The 18,067-nt window shown below is 43.6% G+C and overlaps 1 protein-coding gene across 1 annotated transcript in view; it reads left to right on the forward strand.

Moving 5' to 3' along the window:
- PDE6D (phosphodiesterase 6D) overlaps window positions 1-15,456 on the forward strand; it is a 54,282-nt gene extending 38,826 nt beyond the window's left edge. The window contains exons 2-5 of the mRNA XM_054040475.1: window positions 6,829-6,917; window positions 10,455-10,580; window positions 11,266-11,371; window positions 14,852-15,456. Coding sequence (XP_053896450.1) covers window positions 6,829-6,917; window positions 10,455-10,580; window positions 11,266-11,371; window positions 14,852-14,933 — 403 coding nt within the window. The 3' untranslated portion in view covers window positions 14,934-15,456. The remainder of the gene's footprint in view (window positions 1-6,828; window positions 6,918-10,454; window positions 10,581-11,265; window positions 11,372-14,851) is intronic.
- Window positions 15,457-18,067: the final 2,611 nt, after the last annotated feature.

The raw sequence follows: 18,067 nt of genomic DNA on the forward strand, positions 1-18,067 counted from the left end.
TTTACCTAAGTTTTTCAAGCTGTGATACTGAGCCCCACGGAATTTATTCTGTTTGCTTAGTGCCCCATAAACACAATAACTTGGAAAGATTTAACTATGAATTTTTTCAGACAGTAGAACTGACTAGAAGGAAAATTAGGGAAAACCAAAAGTTGGCTCCATGCCCAAATTCCATTAGTTGACATCAACAGGATTGCTGATTCTGTCGTTTTAGCTGTAAAAATGGTGAACGATAGTTGGAATCCTTTGCTGGAATCCTAGGTTGTATATTGGACACAGCTGTTACACCAGTTAAGCCCTTGCACTCTAATTCCTTACTGGCAGAAGCTAGACATGATTTTACTGCATTAACAAAATATGCCAAGTAGATGGCTTCTGTATTTTTTACAGCTTGTGTGGCACTTTGCAACTGAACTGATTACAAGTTACCCTGTGTTGGCTTTTAGGTATTATAGTTTTCTATGGTCTCCATAATACCCAAGCACCACAAATATATTAGTGGATTTATCCTTGCAACATTCCCTTGGTAGGGAAGTAACTCATTGAGGCTCTAGAGATGGTGATCTGACACAAGGTGTAAGTGACTTGTCTGAGGTCACACAGGAAATGTGCGACAGAGCCACGAATATAATTTACTGTGCCTGTGTCCTAGTCCTGTGCTTTAACCACAAGACCAGACTTCCTGCCTAGTAGGGTGCTAAAATCTGACTTGGATTTTGCTTTAAAGTAGAGATAAAGCAGTTATATTAACTTCTATATTACTTTTAAGTGGTTACTGTTAACACAGTATTCTATTAAAATGAACCTATGTAGTGTTGACTTATTATTTCAGTAATATCAGTTGGTGTTTTACCAAGTGCAGTCCAAGAACTCTCCAGCTGAATTGAGGATTGTATGACGTAAGATGAAAGCATGTTGTGGCGAACATGAGATCATATAGTTAGCAACTATTGGTAATGATATAAGGGGATATGTAAAAAGAAAGACAAGAAAAATAGTAGGAACGATACTAAGCAGTTGCTATTGGTTAAAATGTGACAAGCACTCTAGGATTTTGTTTCATTGCCGCGAGCTGTTAAATATATCCCCCGATTAGCTAATTACTGTGAAATGACTGTTGGTTGGGGGAGGATTACTGCAGTATCCTAACTTACGGTTCATGTTAATATTTGGGTCTCTCTGACTGCAGTTGCACAATTGATTTGTTCTGTACAGGAAGCTTAAGAGCAGCTTCCTTCACAGCTAATACTAGAGTACGTCAGAGGTGCTGTGAAGGCCTAGTTGGTTTCTTCCCAGTTAGGGATTTAATAGATCACCTCTATGGTTTATAGTACCTTGAGTCATTCTTGGATGTGTGCAGTGATCGTTGTCTTAAAGACTTACTGCTTGTCCTTCACCCCTTACAAAAACTGGCTTTATAACAGCGGAGTTTAAAATGCTATGTACACTTGTAATGCATATACAAACATCCTTTTTTGTTAATCTGAAGCCCAGAGAGCATGATGTTGCCTGGTAGTAAGTGGAGGTGACAGTGTTCTGTGGATTCCTTAAAATACCCAAAGGTTATGATAACAGGTGAGCAATAGCTATCAGTTTGTGTATCTGTTGCAGCACTTATTACCAGACAAACTGTATGGACAAAAGAATTCACGTTCTTCCAGTTCCTTCAAATATGGTTTTACACTGAATTTTAGTCTTTGACTATGAAGAAGGTCCTGTTCCATACACACACTGCCAGAGCCTATAGCTACTGCTTATAAAACCTTCAAGACATCAGTGTTCTTTTATGTACAAGCAGAGTGGACTTTATGCCCGTGATACAACTTAAGGGTATGTCGGCAATGCAATTGGAGGTGTGACCGCAGCGTGTGTGGAGATGGCCGAAATGGCTTTAATTTAGCTAGCTCCAACAGCAATAACAGTGAAGCCATGGCAGCACAGGTGCCAGCGTGGGCTGACCACTAGAGTACCTAACCAGGGTCCTGGACGGGCTTGTACACCCATGCTGCTGTGGCTTCACTGCTATTGTTATTCAGGCTAGTTAGATCAAAAATACCATGGGTGTATCTAGACATGCTGCACTCACATCTCCTGTTGCAGGGTAGGACGTGCCTTAAGTACTTTGCTGAACTGCGGCCTAGGGGCTGTAACAGCAGGTGCACTGGAGAGGTTACAGGGTGAGTGACTGGAACAGAGGGAAAGCCTCAGGCCATTTGGGTGCACTAATCTTTAATCCAATAGTCTTCAGACCATCTCCTGTGTTTCTAAGCCCCAAAGGGCTACCTACTTAAAAATCAAATGCTATAAAGGAAAAATCTAGTATAAAAATGTTCTACCTGGTAAATCTATATCTGATATAAATAGGCTACTAAACATTCCTATTTGCTACTGAACTGAACTGTTGTCCTCTAAACTAATATGCTGATCCATGCCATGAATACCTGGTTGTTTATACTTTCTACTATAGGCAACATGATAAAATCGACTTGGGTGGTTTAGAACACAAGCTTGTTTTTGGGGAAGGGGGTTGCTTACACAAATGTAATGTAGAAGCATTTTGGCTTCACACTCTATTTTGTCAATTATTCTCTAGGATACTCCTTATTTCTGTGTACTTGTTGACACCCTGATCATACCTGATGTGTTGTGCACAGCTTTTGAATGCTATATCGTATTGATAATGAGAAGCTGGGGAAGAGGATGAAAGATTACCTGCAAAAAGTGGCTACAAAAACTAGGTTCTTTCATTATGAAAGATAATGAAGGATACAAAAATTCCTAGAGGGTAAAGAACAGTCAAGATGGCATAGGCTGAAACTAAAAGACCTAGGCATTCATGGAAGACATGACAGCAGTTTGGCTGCCACCGCCTTTGAGGTAGTCAAAATAGAGTTAAATGTGCACTGGAGGAAAATATTATAGGGTACAAACAATAGCAAGGTAGATAGAGGCATGGTTTCTTTCGCCACATCCTACTATAAATGAATCATTCCTCCTGAATTCCTCCTCCTTCAATGCCATCCTTAATTAGCAGGATGCCATGCCAAGTCTAAATAGGAATCAGTACATCCTGACTTTGTGACGAAAAATGGTGTCTTTGACAGATACAAAAATAAAAAGAAACATTCCTCTTCATAGATCAGAGATGGTCAAGACAACATAACTTGCGTTTGGAAATGCACATCTTATTTCTCTTTATCAGGCTGAGCAAAGTATGTCTGTAAGGAAGCTAATTTGTCAAGTGTCTATAAAGCAAGGTAAATTCCAGCTTTTATATAAGACTTTGCTGACCTGGTAGGTGGTGGAATATAAATAGATCAACAGTTCTCCCGTCTGCTGTTCTGCCTAATCGTTCCCTGCCTCCAGGATTGAAGGTCATTTGACATATTGAGTTTTAAATCCCATAGGAAATAACAGAAGCATGAAAACTCAGTGTTGGTAAGGGATCTTATGCTTTTTGATGTTGCATGTAGAAACCAGATTACAGATACACTATTGTTACTCCTTGTTGTCTAAGCTTCATGAGGCCATAATTCACTGGGCTGTATCTTCTCTTTAACTTGCACCTTCAAGCTTCCTTCTCAAACTTCTGAGACAGGCTTTCTTCAAGAAGAATGATTGTGTTAAACCCATATTAATGTACTTTTTCTACTTAATGATACTTCAAATGCCCTCCTGATCCTGCCTGCAAGTCCCAACTGCTGTTCAGAAGATGGAGCGTTTTTATTTTTAGTAACAATATCTCTCCTGCTGGGATGAAAGAATCTTAAACCAATTAAACACATTAGGAGATAACAGCACATGTGGGTTTGGTTCATGGCCTCCATTTTCTTCACTATGGGGCATGTCCTAGTACCAAGCTTTCCATGCAAGATGACAGAAATAGTCCGATAAGCTCCTAACTAGGTCAGCAGTGTAGCTGCTGCTTTGCTAGGTATTCCCTAACCAGTGCCTTTTAGCCCATTATAGTAATCTCTGTAAATGAACTACAATTTTGAGTTAGGAAATAGTTTTCCCATTTCTCTGGTGATTGTTCAAGAAAAATACAACATTTTAATTAAAAATCTGAATTTGAGGGACTTTGTCCAGTTCAAGATGATCTTTTGTATGTATATGAAGATAGATTATTTTTCCTTTTTAATAATGCTTAGCTTCTTGGGGGGAAAAATTGTAAAATGGCTAGTGTATTATGGTCTGTTAAAATATGCTTGAGTGTATAAAGGGTAGCTGGTGCCATTCGTTTGTTTAGGGTGTTTTTTAAACCCTGTTTTGCGTTCGTAACTATGGCCAGGTTGATTTTTAAATTTATTTTTTCCTTCATAGAAGTCTACAAGAGCTTGCGCTGAGTTTACACATAAATCCATCATGGCTAGGAGTTCTTTAGCCGCATTCATTTGGTACTGCAATTTAAGCTTTTTACTTCTAATTGATCTTTAAGTTGACGGAATACAAAGCACAGAGGAGACAATCACACACAGCTTTACCATGACACTGGAACATCAATATAGAACAAAATTTGACAAGGACATTGCCTGGAAGTCTAACACCTTTAATGTCAAAATAGATTGCAGTGTCCAGTATGCAGGCATAATTTACATTACCAGTTAGTTTGGATTTCAACTAGAGAGAAATCTTTTTTAGACTGTCAACCTCTGTCTTTTATGCCTACAGTGTATTTTTACTGACTAGAAATAGAAGGTCAGTACAGCCCCATAACCCTGTGCTTAGAGTAATAATGTCACATTCATCCATCTGTTGTGTTCAGACCAGTAATTGAGTTATGAGGCTATAGTTGTTCTACTCAGGATTTTCTTTCAAGTGCGTAACTCTGTTGTGAAAATAAAATTAGGCTCCTAAGTCACATAGGCTTTGCAATGCTGAGTGGAGCAACAGCCTAAATACCTTTAAAAATCTGCACCTCCCTACCTCACAGATGTGTTGTAAAGATACCTACGTTAAAGCTTGTGAGATGCTCAGATGCTGTGGTAATTGGGTCATAGAAATAACTTAAAATAGAGGAGTATGGTGTCATTCATGGTGATCGTCTGGTTTATAGGTGTCTGGATTGCACACAACTATCTAAGCAAATCTCTCTTCTCTAGCTCTGTTTACGGTTGTCTGTTGGAAGTTTTATATTTAAAAATTATTAGAAATTTTAACCCAATTTCCTCCCTCCTCCACATTCACAATTTTCAAACAAACAAACATCACTAAGTAAAATAAAAGCTGCTAAAGCATGTGTTTTCTCCCCCAGGCTCCAGAAACACTTTGAGTACTTTCAGTACTGTCACTAAGCAATATAGAGATTAGGAGTTTTGTGAGTCTGCCCAGAGATTAAATACATTAGAAACTGAAATAAATACATGCATGTAACTCTGCCCGACCCTACTTATTCTCCCTTGTCAAGCTTCACATTGCCCCTCAGCCCAACTCTCCTCCAATTTTTCCCACCCTCATCTGCCAGTTTGTCAGCTCCTCGCACAATCGCCTTCTTCCAGGCAGGCCTTTGTACTTAGCGTAACCTCTGAGTTCATCCACAAGGCCCCCTCTGGCTCGCTCCTAAAGACCCAGCTCTGCTGTGCTGCTCCAGTGAATAGCTTTGACTTGTATAAATAACCTGATTAATTATTATTCTTCCCCCAAACCGCTGTCTTAGAACGCAAGCTTTGCATGGCAGGGGATGCCTGAAAAGTGCCAAGTGCATAGTGGACACTGACATACACTAACCAGTACCTAGAGAGGATGCTGCAAAAGTCATAATGGCATTTTCTCCTGTTTTTCCACAGGTTCACGCTGCAGCTATCTTATAAAGGGCAGAGATTCTGCTATGCGCCAATACTTCAGCATGTAAATGCTGGTGACTTCATGAGTGCCCCTCTGATCAGCTGTGGCAGCAGGGACTGTGGTTTTAGGAATATGGCAAGTCTGCTTCAGCCTTTTTGAAGGCTATAATCCTATTCATCAGGGTATACAATATTGACTATCCAAAATGGCTTTGCAGATTCCCAATTCCAGAGTATGGGTGTGTGCACAGCATACGCTATGGGAAAGCTTTTCAACAGCACAAATAACACTTAGGTTAATTGCTATTTGTGCCTTTGAAAGTGTCTGTATTCCACGCTCCTATATAACTTTCATGAGTATTACATCAATCCATACCAGTAGAAGTCTGGTACATAACACTTACAAACTTACCCCCTACTCACTCTTACTAGGTGTGTTTAGCTCTTGTTCCTCGGGGAAACTCCACCAGGGCTGTGCTGTTCTTAGAGAATTTGGGTTAATATGAGAGTTACTTGTGCCAAAAATGTTAGAACAACGCTCTTTACCACACTCTGCAGATCAGGAAAATTGATCCAACATTCTTTCTCTAGGGACACGTGGGGTGTGTTTCTCTTATGTTTCTCCTTTTCCCATTCCTCTTGAGAGGTGGGGGCATGGTGGTGAGGAATTGTATTATACAATTATCTGCTATAGATGCTAATGCTGGTGCTTGCTTCCCTGCAGTACGGTGATGTCTGCCTGATCCAGTAGACATAAGTAGAATATAGTCAACCAGGCCAAAGAGCATCAGTTTTAAGGGAACACTTAATGAGTGGATGCCCTTTGCTTGTTGTGTTGACTCTGGTCTAATGTTGGTTTGTTTTTAAACCATGACAGGGACATCTCCCCTCCTTGATGCCGTAGCTCCAAATACATGGCATGTCAAAGTAAGGTTTTAGTATAACTCCTGCTTAATTCCGAGTAGCCTATTTCAGTGCTAGACAAAGACTGATGGGCACAGAGTCTAAAAGCACAGTTTGTTTTCCTTAATCACCTCCCAATCAGAAATTGGATGAACCTTCGGGATGCAGAGACGGGGAAAATCCTCTGGCAAGGAACAGAAGATCTGTCTGTACCTGGAGTGGAACATGAAGGTAAGGTATGGCCTCCATGTTGGGTTGGATAATACAGTATCTGCGGGGCCTGACTACAGTCAGCATGGCACCGCTTTTGAAGGATAGACTGTGTGCTTGGACTTCGATTCTACAGCACAAGGAGCAGGTGAGTCAGCTGCAGGCAAAGGAGAGATGTTACGGCTGAATACAAGGCACTCAGTGGGTTAATTTACTTCTGCACACCTGATTGTCACATTTTTCCTCTTCATCCATTAAAAAAAAATAAGCCTTACCACAGTGTGACTGGGACTGGGCTAGTAGTTGTATTGATCGCGGTTGAGGCACAGTGGGAGAGCTATATGGGGAAATGTGCATACTGTTGGCCCTCTGTCAACTTGACCATTACTTACTTTCTCCAACGCGTTGGGAGAATTTAATGCTGAAGTGGAAATGGGACACGTCTGTGCTCTCCACTTCTGCCTGTGGCTTCTCTTCCCTTTCTGCCTGTGGTATCTGTTCCTAGAGGCCTCACAAAGTATTCCGTTCTCCATTACTCTGCTTTGATATCTAATATCCCATGCTAGTGTGGAAACGTGTCGGAAAGGGATAGTAATTGAAAGCAGGCTTACCGCAGTATAGACTGTTTGTCACACTGGCTATGTATAGAACAGCATGGCCTCAGCGAATTCACTCCAAAGGCTTTTCTGATAATGTGAGCACCATTGAAATGGTCTATGAAGAGTGGAGTGACCTTGGTCATCCGTTTACTTCAGCGTTACTTATGAATTTTTTGCTTAAACGACAAGGGCTGAATCCTGCTTGGTGATACTAGGGCATTCATCTCCCCGTGAATTATAAAATCTCCTATCATGCAAGGGCAGCAGGCACGTGGCACCAGAGAGTGGCAGCAGGATCCAACTCTTGCATTATTCCTTTGTAATGATTTTTTTTTAAGTAGTAATGCTGTCAGGGTAGAGGGGATGGAGAATTGGAGCTGTTTAATGCAGTACAGGGCTGGGTAGGACACAGGGTTAATTCTTGTCTTTCAACTACAGAGATTTGGTTTCAAAGCTAGCTTGGGTCACAAATGAAATGGACTTGCTACTCCTAATCAGGTCCCCCATGGACACTCTTCCACTTCACACAAACAGTGCACAGTTGGGCATGACAGTCTCTGCTCAAGAGAGGCCTGAAGCTGTAATGGGAAGGTTGAGAGTCTGAATTGAAATGCAGAGTTAGATAAGAGAAGCACTGGGTTAAAACATTAATCTGGCCTCTTCTGAAGTCATCCACTTGGACCTAACAAGTCTCTCCTGGTCTCACTCCAGTGCTTTTTAGTAGCAAATAGCTGCAGTCCTGTTAACATACCTAGTGACATACTCTGCTAGTATCGCACACCTAGCAAAAAACTGGAAATGCCATCATTACAAACACAACTGAACACATGGGCCTGGTTCTGAAACCAAGGAAATATTTAACAATACATCAGAACTCCGTAGAACAGGTTTCATTCAGATGTCTGCTGTGAAGGGAAAGGTTCCAGCAATTTTAAATACAACTGTAGTAAAATAATTGAGACACAGATTTTAAAAAAATAAGGTAATTCTGCAGCCTGGTGCGTCATTGCTTAAACTATGGGGTAGTGCTGCGTTGCCCTCTTTTTAGCCACTGTGCAATATTGTGTGAAGGCAAGAAAGGGGCACGAAAGAGACGAGAGTAGCTAATAGCAGCCGAGGGAGGAGTAAGACACTGGGGTGCAGGAAGCAGAAAATGTAAATCCTGAGGCATTTGTTCCCATTGTTCTCTGACTTCCTCTTACAACTTCTCCCCAGAGGCACTGGTAGCTTCTGAATCTTCTTCCTTCACTGTATCTAGACAGACTGTTACACTTTCCTGGCTCTGTGTAGGTCTGGAGACTACAAGGTGGAGTGTTTTTTCTTGTGGATAGAAGAGAAGGTTGGGACTCATGAGTTCTATTCCCAGCTCTGTCACTTGGGCAAGTCCTATCGCCTCTCTGCACCTTAGATTTCCCCGTTGCATAAAACCACGATAATATTTGCCTACCTCACAGGTAAACTGGGACTTAATTAAAACAGAGTCTCCAATGTCTTTCAGACTATCCTGTGTCAGAAGTGTGTAGTACTAATATCATTACAGCTATTGTTTTGTCATAGCAAGTCACAGTCTGGTCATGGTGAACATAAAGAGTCAGATCTATAGCAAAAGATTCCAAAGGTCAGTTGTGCAAAATACAGATTGAGTAATTTTAAGACATTTACAGTCATTAACAGCAAAACACCATATGTCTTAAGGCCCAAATTAATACAATGCACAATGGTTTAATGAGGTTCTATATCATTAAATGGGCAGGCCATATTCACAATAGGCTGCAGAGTGTACTTGTGAGAAACAGAGGTGGATGTTGGTGTTAGGCAATGAAAATAGCTTAAAACTATTAGTGGATTAGGGGGGTAAAACTTCAAGCAGCTCCATTGTGGTTCTGTTTTTTAAATCATGGGATCGGAGCTCCTCCCTGGGACAAAGTGGTAGCTTGTATCATGATCCCCTGTAGCTCTCTAGGTCAGCATCGTATCAAAGTCCCAGGCCATTAAACTATTGTACATTAGATGGATTTGCCTGGGGTTTGATGGGCTTTTCCTGTTGTTAAACAGCAGCTTGCCGTCTGCTCGTGGACATTTTGATAGGCTTTCTGTTTAGGAGCAGTTCTGCTCATAAAATAGAAATTTGCATGAAAACACTTTCTAGTACACTGTAAGGCTCTATAATCACACCACTTACGAGTGAAGGGCTTGGTAGCACGTCAGTGTACTGAATATGCCCTTTTTCCTTGTTACTGTGACATTTCAGCACAATAACTGATGCTCCCAGACTTCCTCCTCTTCCCCTACAGATCTTACAAAATCAGCTACAGTTCGCCATTTGCTGGCAGTGTCATACCCACCATGGGAGCCCAGCCACATGGGCATGCCAGATCCATTTTGTCTCTAAAAATGTACAGTTTTATTGTCCTGGGGTAGGTATTCTGGGAACCAGACACTTCCTGTGCACTTACAGAATGGCTCCCAGGGTCCATGTGAAATCTCCAGAATAGCACTTGCTGGGTTGGGAAATGGCAGTTTGGGGTTTGACCAGGATACAGAGCCTGAAAAGGAGAGCTGAAGGGGGAAAGGGTACTGTTTAATGTGCAGAGTAACCCTCTGCCTACTTGCCACGTTTAGCACATTTTCTAAAGTAATTGTAATGTTGCAGGTCACATATTAGCCTGAGGTAGCGTGGCTTCAGTAGTACATTATCAGGAATGAGGAGTCAAGAGACCTGGGTATTTTTCTGGCTCTGCCACAGTCTTGCTGTGAGATTCCAGGCAAGGGATTAGGTTAAAGCTATCTGTGCTTTAGTGTCCACGTCTGTAAAATGGGACTCGTATTTTTAGTTGCTTTTTGGCCTGAACTGTGCTCAGAGCCTCTGCATTGGGTTAGCATTTCAGAGGGTGGCATAATAGCGCAGGGTTTGTTTTATTATTTGTCAGAGTAATGGTTGTCTGATTTACTTCCACAGCTCGAGTTCCTAAGAAAATCCTGAAATGCAAAGCCGTCTCTCGGGAGCTAAACTTCTCCTCAGCAGAACAAATGGAAAAATTCCGACTGGAACAGAAAGTTTATTTCAAAGGGCAGTGTCTAGAAGGTATCGCTCCATTCTGTGGACAGCTGTACTAGAATGTGGTGAACTGATACTTTGTAAAATGGCTGGGATTGAGGGTAATGAGATGGGCTGAACATTGTTTTAATTTTTAAGAGTAATGTGGAGGTGGAGTGCTAGTCAGACCTAATGGGCCAGAGCATTAAAGTGACCGTTTCATAAGCATATTAACCCTTATGCAAGCGCGACTTGTACATGTGACCTTGTAACAGCATGATCTAGTATGCCTTGTTGTAATATTACACTTAATCTAGGGGTATAAGAGTACCGAACCTCGCTGCCTTGTTTTATTAATTATGCCCCTACTTTGAGCTGTCCTTACATGGGAAAGTTTTTGAAGAGGGGGAGGATTTAGAACACTCTAAAGAAATCTAACTTGGCCCAATTTCTGCTGAGTTAATCACAAGAAAAGTGGCATGACTGCCGTTGCTCTTCTGATCTGCTCCTCAAGGGCATAGTGGAGGCAGGAAGGATGTCTAGTGCAGGTTGAGTTGTACAATCCTAGTTTTTACATAGCATTTCCCTTCTGAACTTACATACAAACTGCTGGCAGAGCATGAGGTGTGTCAGTCACTAACAGCTTTAGGAGTTGGGTGTGCAATCCAGTAAAGAGCAAAAGGACCAATGTGGGTTTCTTAAAAAGCTTGTGGATCTCTTTTTCCCTTCACAGAATGGTTCTTTGAATTCGGCTTTGTGATCCCCAACTCCACAAACACTTGGCAGTCCTTGATAGAGGCAGCGCCAGAATCACAGATGATGCCAGCTAATGTTTTAACGTGAGTTGCTTGGGGTTAGAGAATCTGAGCGCGCTGGGGGGGAAGCAGTGCTTGGCATTTCCATGGGTGCAGAAGAGTAAAATTGGAGGATTGTTCAAAATGCGAAAGAGGAGGGGAGTTGATCCTGACTTTGTCACGTTTCATACCTCCAGCTCTTGAGGGACTTCCCCATTTTCCTCTTTCCCATAGGCCTAATTTGCTTTAATAGAGCTGCTAAGACTTTTGAGAAACTGGAATTGATTCTATGTTAAATACTGGAGCTGCCTTTAAAGGTGACTGTGAAGGAGTTTTAAAAATTCTGTTCTAATGCCCTCAACATCCAGGCTAAGCAGCGACTCAGTGCATTCCCATAAAGCCAGCTGTTGCTGATTGGTTCTTGCTCTGAGATCCCTGCAGGCATTATTCAGGTGGTGTCACCCAGGGGACCTCTGTGACCTGAAGTTGGCTTCTGGTGCTTGTTTTAACACTGTATACTTTTGCCAAGCTTCAAATATTTTATCCTCTTTTGGATATAAAATAGCTTAGTTATGCAAAATAGCACGTGAACAAAATGAAAGCCCTCTAATGACTCCTTACGCGTTGGTACCAGGGCATCACTTTGAATGGGAGATTTGATGGGAAGAGTGTGACGGGTTGGATCACAGAAACCCCCTTGGGAGCTGCCACCCGATGTGCAAAGACTACCCCTGCTCCTGTTTTCCCTGCCAGCACAGGACTCCAGCACCCTGTCTTGCTGAGCCAGACACTCCTGTCTGGCTCCAGACACAGACCCAGGGTCTGAATCACTTGTACCAAAGCTGCAAGTTTACCTGAAAACAGCTTGCAGTAGCGTGCTTGTCTTTAGCACTCAGATGCCCAACTCCCAATGGGGTCTAAACCCAAATAAATCCGTTTTACCCTGCATAAAGTTTATGCAGGGCAAACTCATAAATTGTTCGCCCTCTATAACACTGGTAGAGAGATATGCACAGATGTTTGCTCCCCCAGGTATTAATACATACTCTGAGTGAATTACTAAATAGAAAGTGATTTTATTAAATACAGACAGTAGGATTTAAGTGGTTCAAAGTAGTAACAGACAGAACAAAGTAAGTCACCAAGCAAAATAAAATAAAATGCGCAGATCTATGCCTAATCAAACTGAATACAGATAATTTCCTCACCAGTTCCAGAGTGCTCCCTTTTACAGGCTAAGCTCCTTTTAGCCTGGGTCCAGCAATCACTCACACCCCCTGTAGTTACTGTCCTTTGTTTCAGTCTCCTTCAAGTATCCTGGGGGGGGTGGAGAGGCTCCTTCTTTAGCCAGCTGAAGACAACCTGGAGGGGTCTCCCATAGGTTTAAGTAGACTCTCTCTTGTGGGTGGAGACCCCCCTCCTCCCTCCTATGCAAAGCCCAGCTCCAAGATGGAGTTTTGGAGTCACCTGGGCAAGTCACATGCCCCTGCATGACTCAGTCTTTGCAGGCCGACGCCATTGTCCACATGGCATCTTGCATGTCTCCAGGAAGACTTCTCATGTGGATTGGAGCATTCCAAGATGCATTGTTCCCTAAGTGTCTCCTGATCAGGTACTTAACCTGGCAAATTCCTTCCTAAAGAAGCTGACCAAATGCCTCACAAAGCTTACTTAGAAATCAGGCAAGCATACAGCCCATATTCTTAACCTCGAGTAGAAAATGATATATATGTACAAATAGGATGAATAGATATAGTAGACCATAACCCTTACGGAGATATGTTACATGGCACAGGCAGCACAAAACATATTCCAGTTATGTCATACATACATTTATAAGCACCCCCTCCCCATAAAGCCTTATGGGGTACACTGTCACAAAGAGAAGCCCAAAGGCAGACCCTGGCAAGCAATAATCCCTGAAAAAGGCCATCATCCCTATAGGAGCTGTCCCCAGGCTAGATATGTGCTGGCAAAACATTTCTCTCTGTCTGTCGCCAGCAGAGACAGGAGGATGTCGGAATCATCTTGCCAAGTTTAGGCAGATAGCAGGAAGCTGGTCACACCAAGATTGGTGTGCTCCTAGAAGATCCTTCTTTTAAACTTCCCCTTGCTCCCTCCCTGCCCTGATGGAAACTAGACATACAGTGAGGGAGCTGTGGTTGAAGCCACCATCTTTGATGTCACAAAAGTCTTTGACAGCGCTTTTCAGAAAGAGGAAAGCTTCTGAAGAGGGAACAATAAGTGAAGTGGTTAGAGCAGTGCTACCTGGGAGCCCTTTTTGTGGGCACTGCAAGTAACCCCAGCTCCCAGTGAGCACCGGGGAAGCCAGACTGCAAAATCCAGAATAAAGACAAAAGCTCATTTGATGAGACACAATTCTCCCCACCCCAGGAAGCAGAAAGTTTTCAGGACTGAGCCCTATTGAGGGTGGCAAGGGTATATGAGCATTTTCCACCCACCAGTTCTCTGTAGGTTCCAAATTCACCAATCTTACTAGGCCTCTCAGTTCTCCATTCCACTCTCCAAAGGCCTCCTAAAATTAGAGCCTTGAAACCTGAGCCAAACCCAGCTGGACCCGACTTCAAGTGTCGGATCAGGTCAGGTCTGAAAACAACCCAACCCTCTCTGGGGTGGGGTGAGTAGACTCTATCCCCTCCTCCTGCCAGTGGGGCTGGCAGAGCAGCTGCATCTCAGCTCTTGCCGACCACCACCGCCTCACTGCATTGGGTACGCCGATGAGTAGCAGCATCTCTCACTCTACAGCACACCCAGCACTATGCCTCTGCTTTAGTATACAGAACACATACAACCACCTCCGACCAGCACAGGGTGCAGTCATACCCAAAATCTATATTCCACGTGGGACACTAGATCTTTCCACTGCGGTTCAGACAAGACACTCATGGACAGGCACTCGCTTTTAAGCATTTCTTGGGAGAATGACATCCTTGGTTGAGGTAGGTCCCCCCCAGTGCTAGAGGGCATATGGGGACCTGGAGAGGAATAACAGAGTAGGACGTTTGGTGCTGCTTTTCATGTCCCCCAGTAGAGAATGAGTAACACAAGGTGACCAGCCACACTACTACTTTACCCATGACTTCAAAAACATCGTGCAGAAGTTAACCATTCATGGGTATCGTATACATCCCCTCCCCTGCTCTGCCCTGTGACACAGCCAGTGTGACATTCAACCCAGTGAACAGAAACTGTTCATCTTTACATGGGGGAGCAGCTCCCTGTAGGAATGCAGTGGGCAATTCTCTCATTGTCTGGGGAAAATAAGGCTGATAGCACTTTGTAAAGAACAGCCCTCCATTCTAGTCCATTGCTGATGTCATCGGGTCACAGTGCGGCTTCCCTTTGCATTATTCCATTCTTACAATAAATATTCTTAAATAAAAGGCAGCGGGTATTGTGGGGACAGGGAGTTAGCTCAAGCCAGCAAGAGCACGGTTTGCAGCAGTATTCTGTAATTGCTTTTGTCTAATATCTCCTTCCTTTCCTTTTAATTTCCCTCCACAGTGGTAACGTTATTATAGAAACCAAGTTCTTCGATGATGACCTCCTTGTAAGCACTTCCAGAGTGAGACTTTTCTACGTTTGAGATAAGGGGGCTTTTGGGGGCTGTTTTTAGTTTTCCTCCGTACAGTTCTTGGTGCAGAACCCCTTGCCTATCCAGTGGAAGACACTTCCTGTAGGTGTGAGCCTGGGGACCAGCTCACCGGGGGTTGTGACGTTTGCCCATCAGTTATTTGGTTTTCCCCTCCGACCAAACCCAACCCTGAGAGACGCAACCATCAGCTCAGTGATGGGGGGAAATAAAGACTCTGTAAAAATGGGCAAAAAATGGTTGTGCAGAACCAACACTGTAAATTATGTTAGTTTCATCCTTTGTACTTCTCTGGATCTTGGTACGTAATCACTCATTTCCACTTGCACCTTCTCTCAGCACTTTGTTTTGGATTAAGTTAACCTTTTCCTTTCCCATGGTTAGTTTTTTATGCTTTCTCTGGATTTCTGTGTAGTGGTCTATACATTCTCATACCCTAAACTTGTAAAATAGTCTGATATTACATAATGTAATTAAAGCAAATTTCTGAATTAAAACGTTCGTACCGTCCAAAGAATGGAAACACTTTCAGCTGTGTTTTTCCCCCCTTATTTTAAAAATGTGAGTCAGTGACAGACTGCAGCTTGCAGCCCATTGTCAGCAAGCCAACGGCAGCAGAACAAAGGTCTTGTCAGCACTGCCATACTAAGTTCTTGCTGGACTCTTTGCTCCTCAAGGCTTCCTCTAAATAAGGTGAAAACTATAGCTTCTTTCCGGAAGGGCTTCCTTCCGATTCCCCACTCCAGGATTGTCTCTGTTCCTTCAACCAGTGGTTAACCTAAGCTTACTAGTTCCCTGGGCAGCAATGCACAGACGTTAGTTTATCCAAACTCCATTGGGTATGTCCAAAACCATCTGGAAAATGGGGGTTGTACTGAATAGACTAGCACTTAACATAGTCCACCATGTCCACGAAAAAAGCAACAGAGGGTCCTGTGGCACCTTTGAGACTAACAGAAGTACTGGGAGCATAAGCTTTCGTGGGTAAGAACCTCACTTCTTCAGATGCAAGACGAACTCCAGGAAGAGAGGTGTTAGCTATGACCACTTTCTTGAGTTTACTAGAGACTGAAATGCTGTACTGGGGGCTCTGTTTGGGCGACAGTGGCTAACATCAAGTGCTAATGTGCGCCCAGCTTTGATGGTATATGGGGGCGTGTAAGAGAGTGGCCTTGAGCTTTTCTCCCAGGCTACAGGAGACCTTGGCCACAGCCAGTTACTTCCACTAGGTGGCTTATACACAGGCCTCACTTTCTTGCAAGGGGGACCCTGCCCTTTGTGGGCCTTCTTAAGTCCCTTCTGATGGGGATCAAAAGGAAGTTAAATGTCCCAGCACACCCAAGAATAACTTCCCAGAGCCAATTGAAATGGAAAGAGGCCAACAGTACTTTCTTACTTCAGGGCTGTCTGTATGGCAGTTTTCAAGGAGTCCTGGCTGGGTGGCTGAATGGGGCTCTCTCTGTGGGGCTTACCCTGGGAATCTGCTGCATTCCCTGTAGCGTCTGGGTGGAGAGCTTCTGGCTGGGAGCTCCACCTGTGGCCTAAGGAATCACTTCATCCATTTCCTACTCAGGGTGATCTTCCCCACCGCTGACTGCAGCCATTTCCTTCTTTTTAAAGGCCTCCTCTCTACCATACATGATTGACAGGGGCAGGGCTTGCCCCACACACTGGGCCTCTCTGGGGCCTTCCTTCCTCCTCAGTGTGGGCCTATCCACTGCCTCACAGGGCAGTTCTGCTGCAAAGGGCTTTTCCAAACATACATACACTCACAGCTCCTGTTACATTTCTTATCATTAGCCATCTTCATTCCCTTAGTAATCTTAAATCTTGCACAGCCTGTGCCTTCAGTTTCTGCTCTCAGACCTCACTGGCAGTTTTATGATTAGTGGATATTGATGAACTTAACTAGGAGGATTGTGAGGTCAAACCATCCTGTGAATGGGGACTGATTGATAAGAAAATGATAGGGAATAAGAGAAATGCATCATTTCAGCTCCTGAAATTGTTAATCTGGGAGAAGAAAGTGCATTATCCCTAGCAGCAGCTTCCTCCAAATGTGGTGGAGCCTGCTGGACCTGTGGGGCAGAGCATTCCCCAACTAGGCCATCCCTTAGGAGGGGACCACGACTGTTTGAAACACTAGTATGTCAAAGCACACTATGAAACTGCCAGTGTGCGATAGTTGGGTCCACATGCTTCTGCGCTGTAGATTCACACTTCGGCTTGCTGTACACGAAATCACCGTGTAGACAAGCCCCGAGAATCATGCAGTGGGGGATTGGGAGAGGAGAGGTGGGGATATGTGCAGGGTTGGGGGTGGGAATCTCCATTTGGTAGCAGTTTGCAAATTGGAAGGAGAGTCACTTTAACCAATGAAATGTAAAGCCTGTGCCAAGCAGGTTCGCCGCCTGGTGCAAGGTCCGAGTTCAGGCACACATACCCCAAAGCCAGCAGAGTCCGAAGGCTCTAGGTAAGTCGCATGTCAAGTACCCAGCTTTATAGCACGGCCTCCCATTTTCAAACCCAAAATACCCCGCGTATCCCAGGTAAAATTACAGCACACTGCTGCTTACCACTGTCCCCCTTGTAAACAGGTTTAGCCCACTTCAGTGTTTACATGGAGCTATATTGTGATGTTTACCACTATGCCTCCAGCTGGGAGTTCAGGCAGAGTTAGCCAGTGACTCGCTGCAGAGGCAGCTTCTTGTCAACAAGACAAGCTACAACCTAGTAGCAGGGAGCATTTTTCAGATTAATCAAATAGGAATGCACCTGATTTTTAAAAAAGCCTCTCAGTTTGTGGGGCCTGTAATACCTGGGATATTCGTCTTCACACTCTTGAGCCGATGCTCCTATTGAAACAGTCTTTATGTGTGATTGCCTCCGTGGAGAATTGCACCTGTTCCAACCTGTTGCTATGATGGCAGCTTTTAAATAGCGTCCCACTGGCATCAGGTGCTAGCGTGCTCTTGCATGTGAGCTGTCCCTGTGGTTGAGGTTTCCGTGACGCCCACGCAGGAAATGCAGCAAGACAAGGAGGTGGGGAGGTAGGCCTGACGGTTTGACTTCGTTTCTCTGTAACGGAGGTGCGTTTCGTTAGGTGTGAAATAGAGGCTGATTAGACA

The sequence above is a fragment of the Malaclemys terrapin genome, chromosome 9 (genome assembly GCF_027887155.1).
Source record: "Malaclemys terrapin pileata isolate rMalTer1 chromosome 9, rMalTer1.hap1, whole genome shotgun sequence".
Lineage (NCBI taxonomy): Eukaryota > Metazoa > Chordata > Testudines > Emydidae > Malaclemys > Malaclemys terrapin.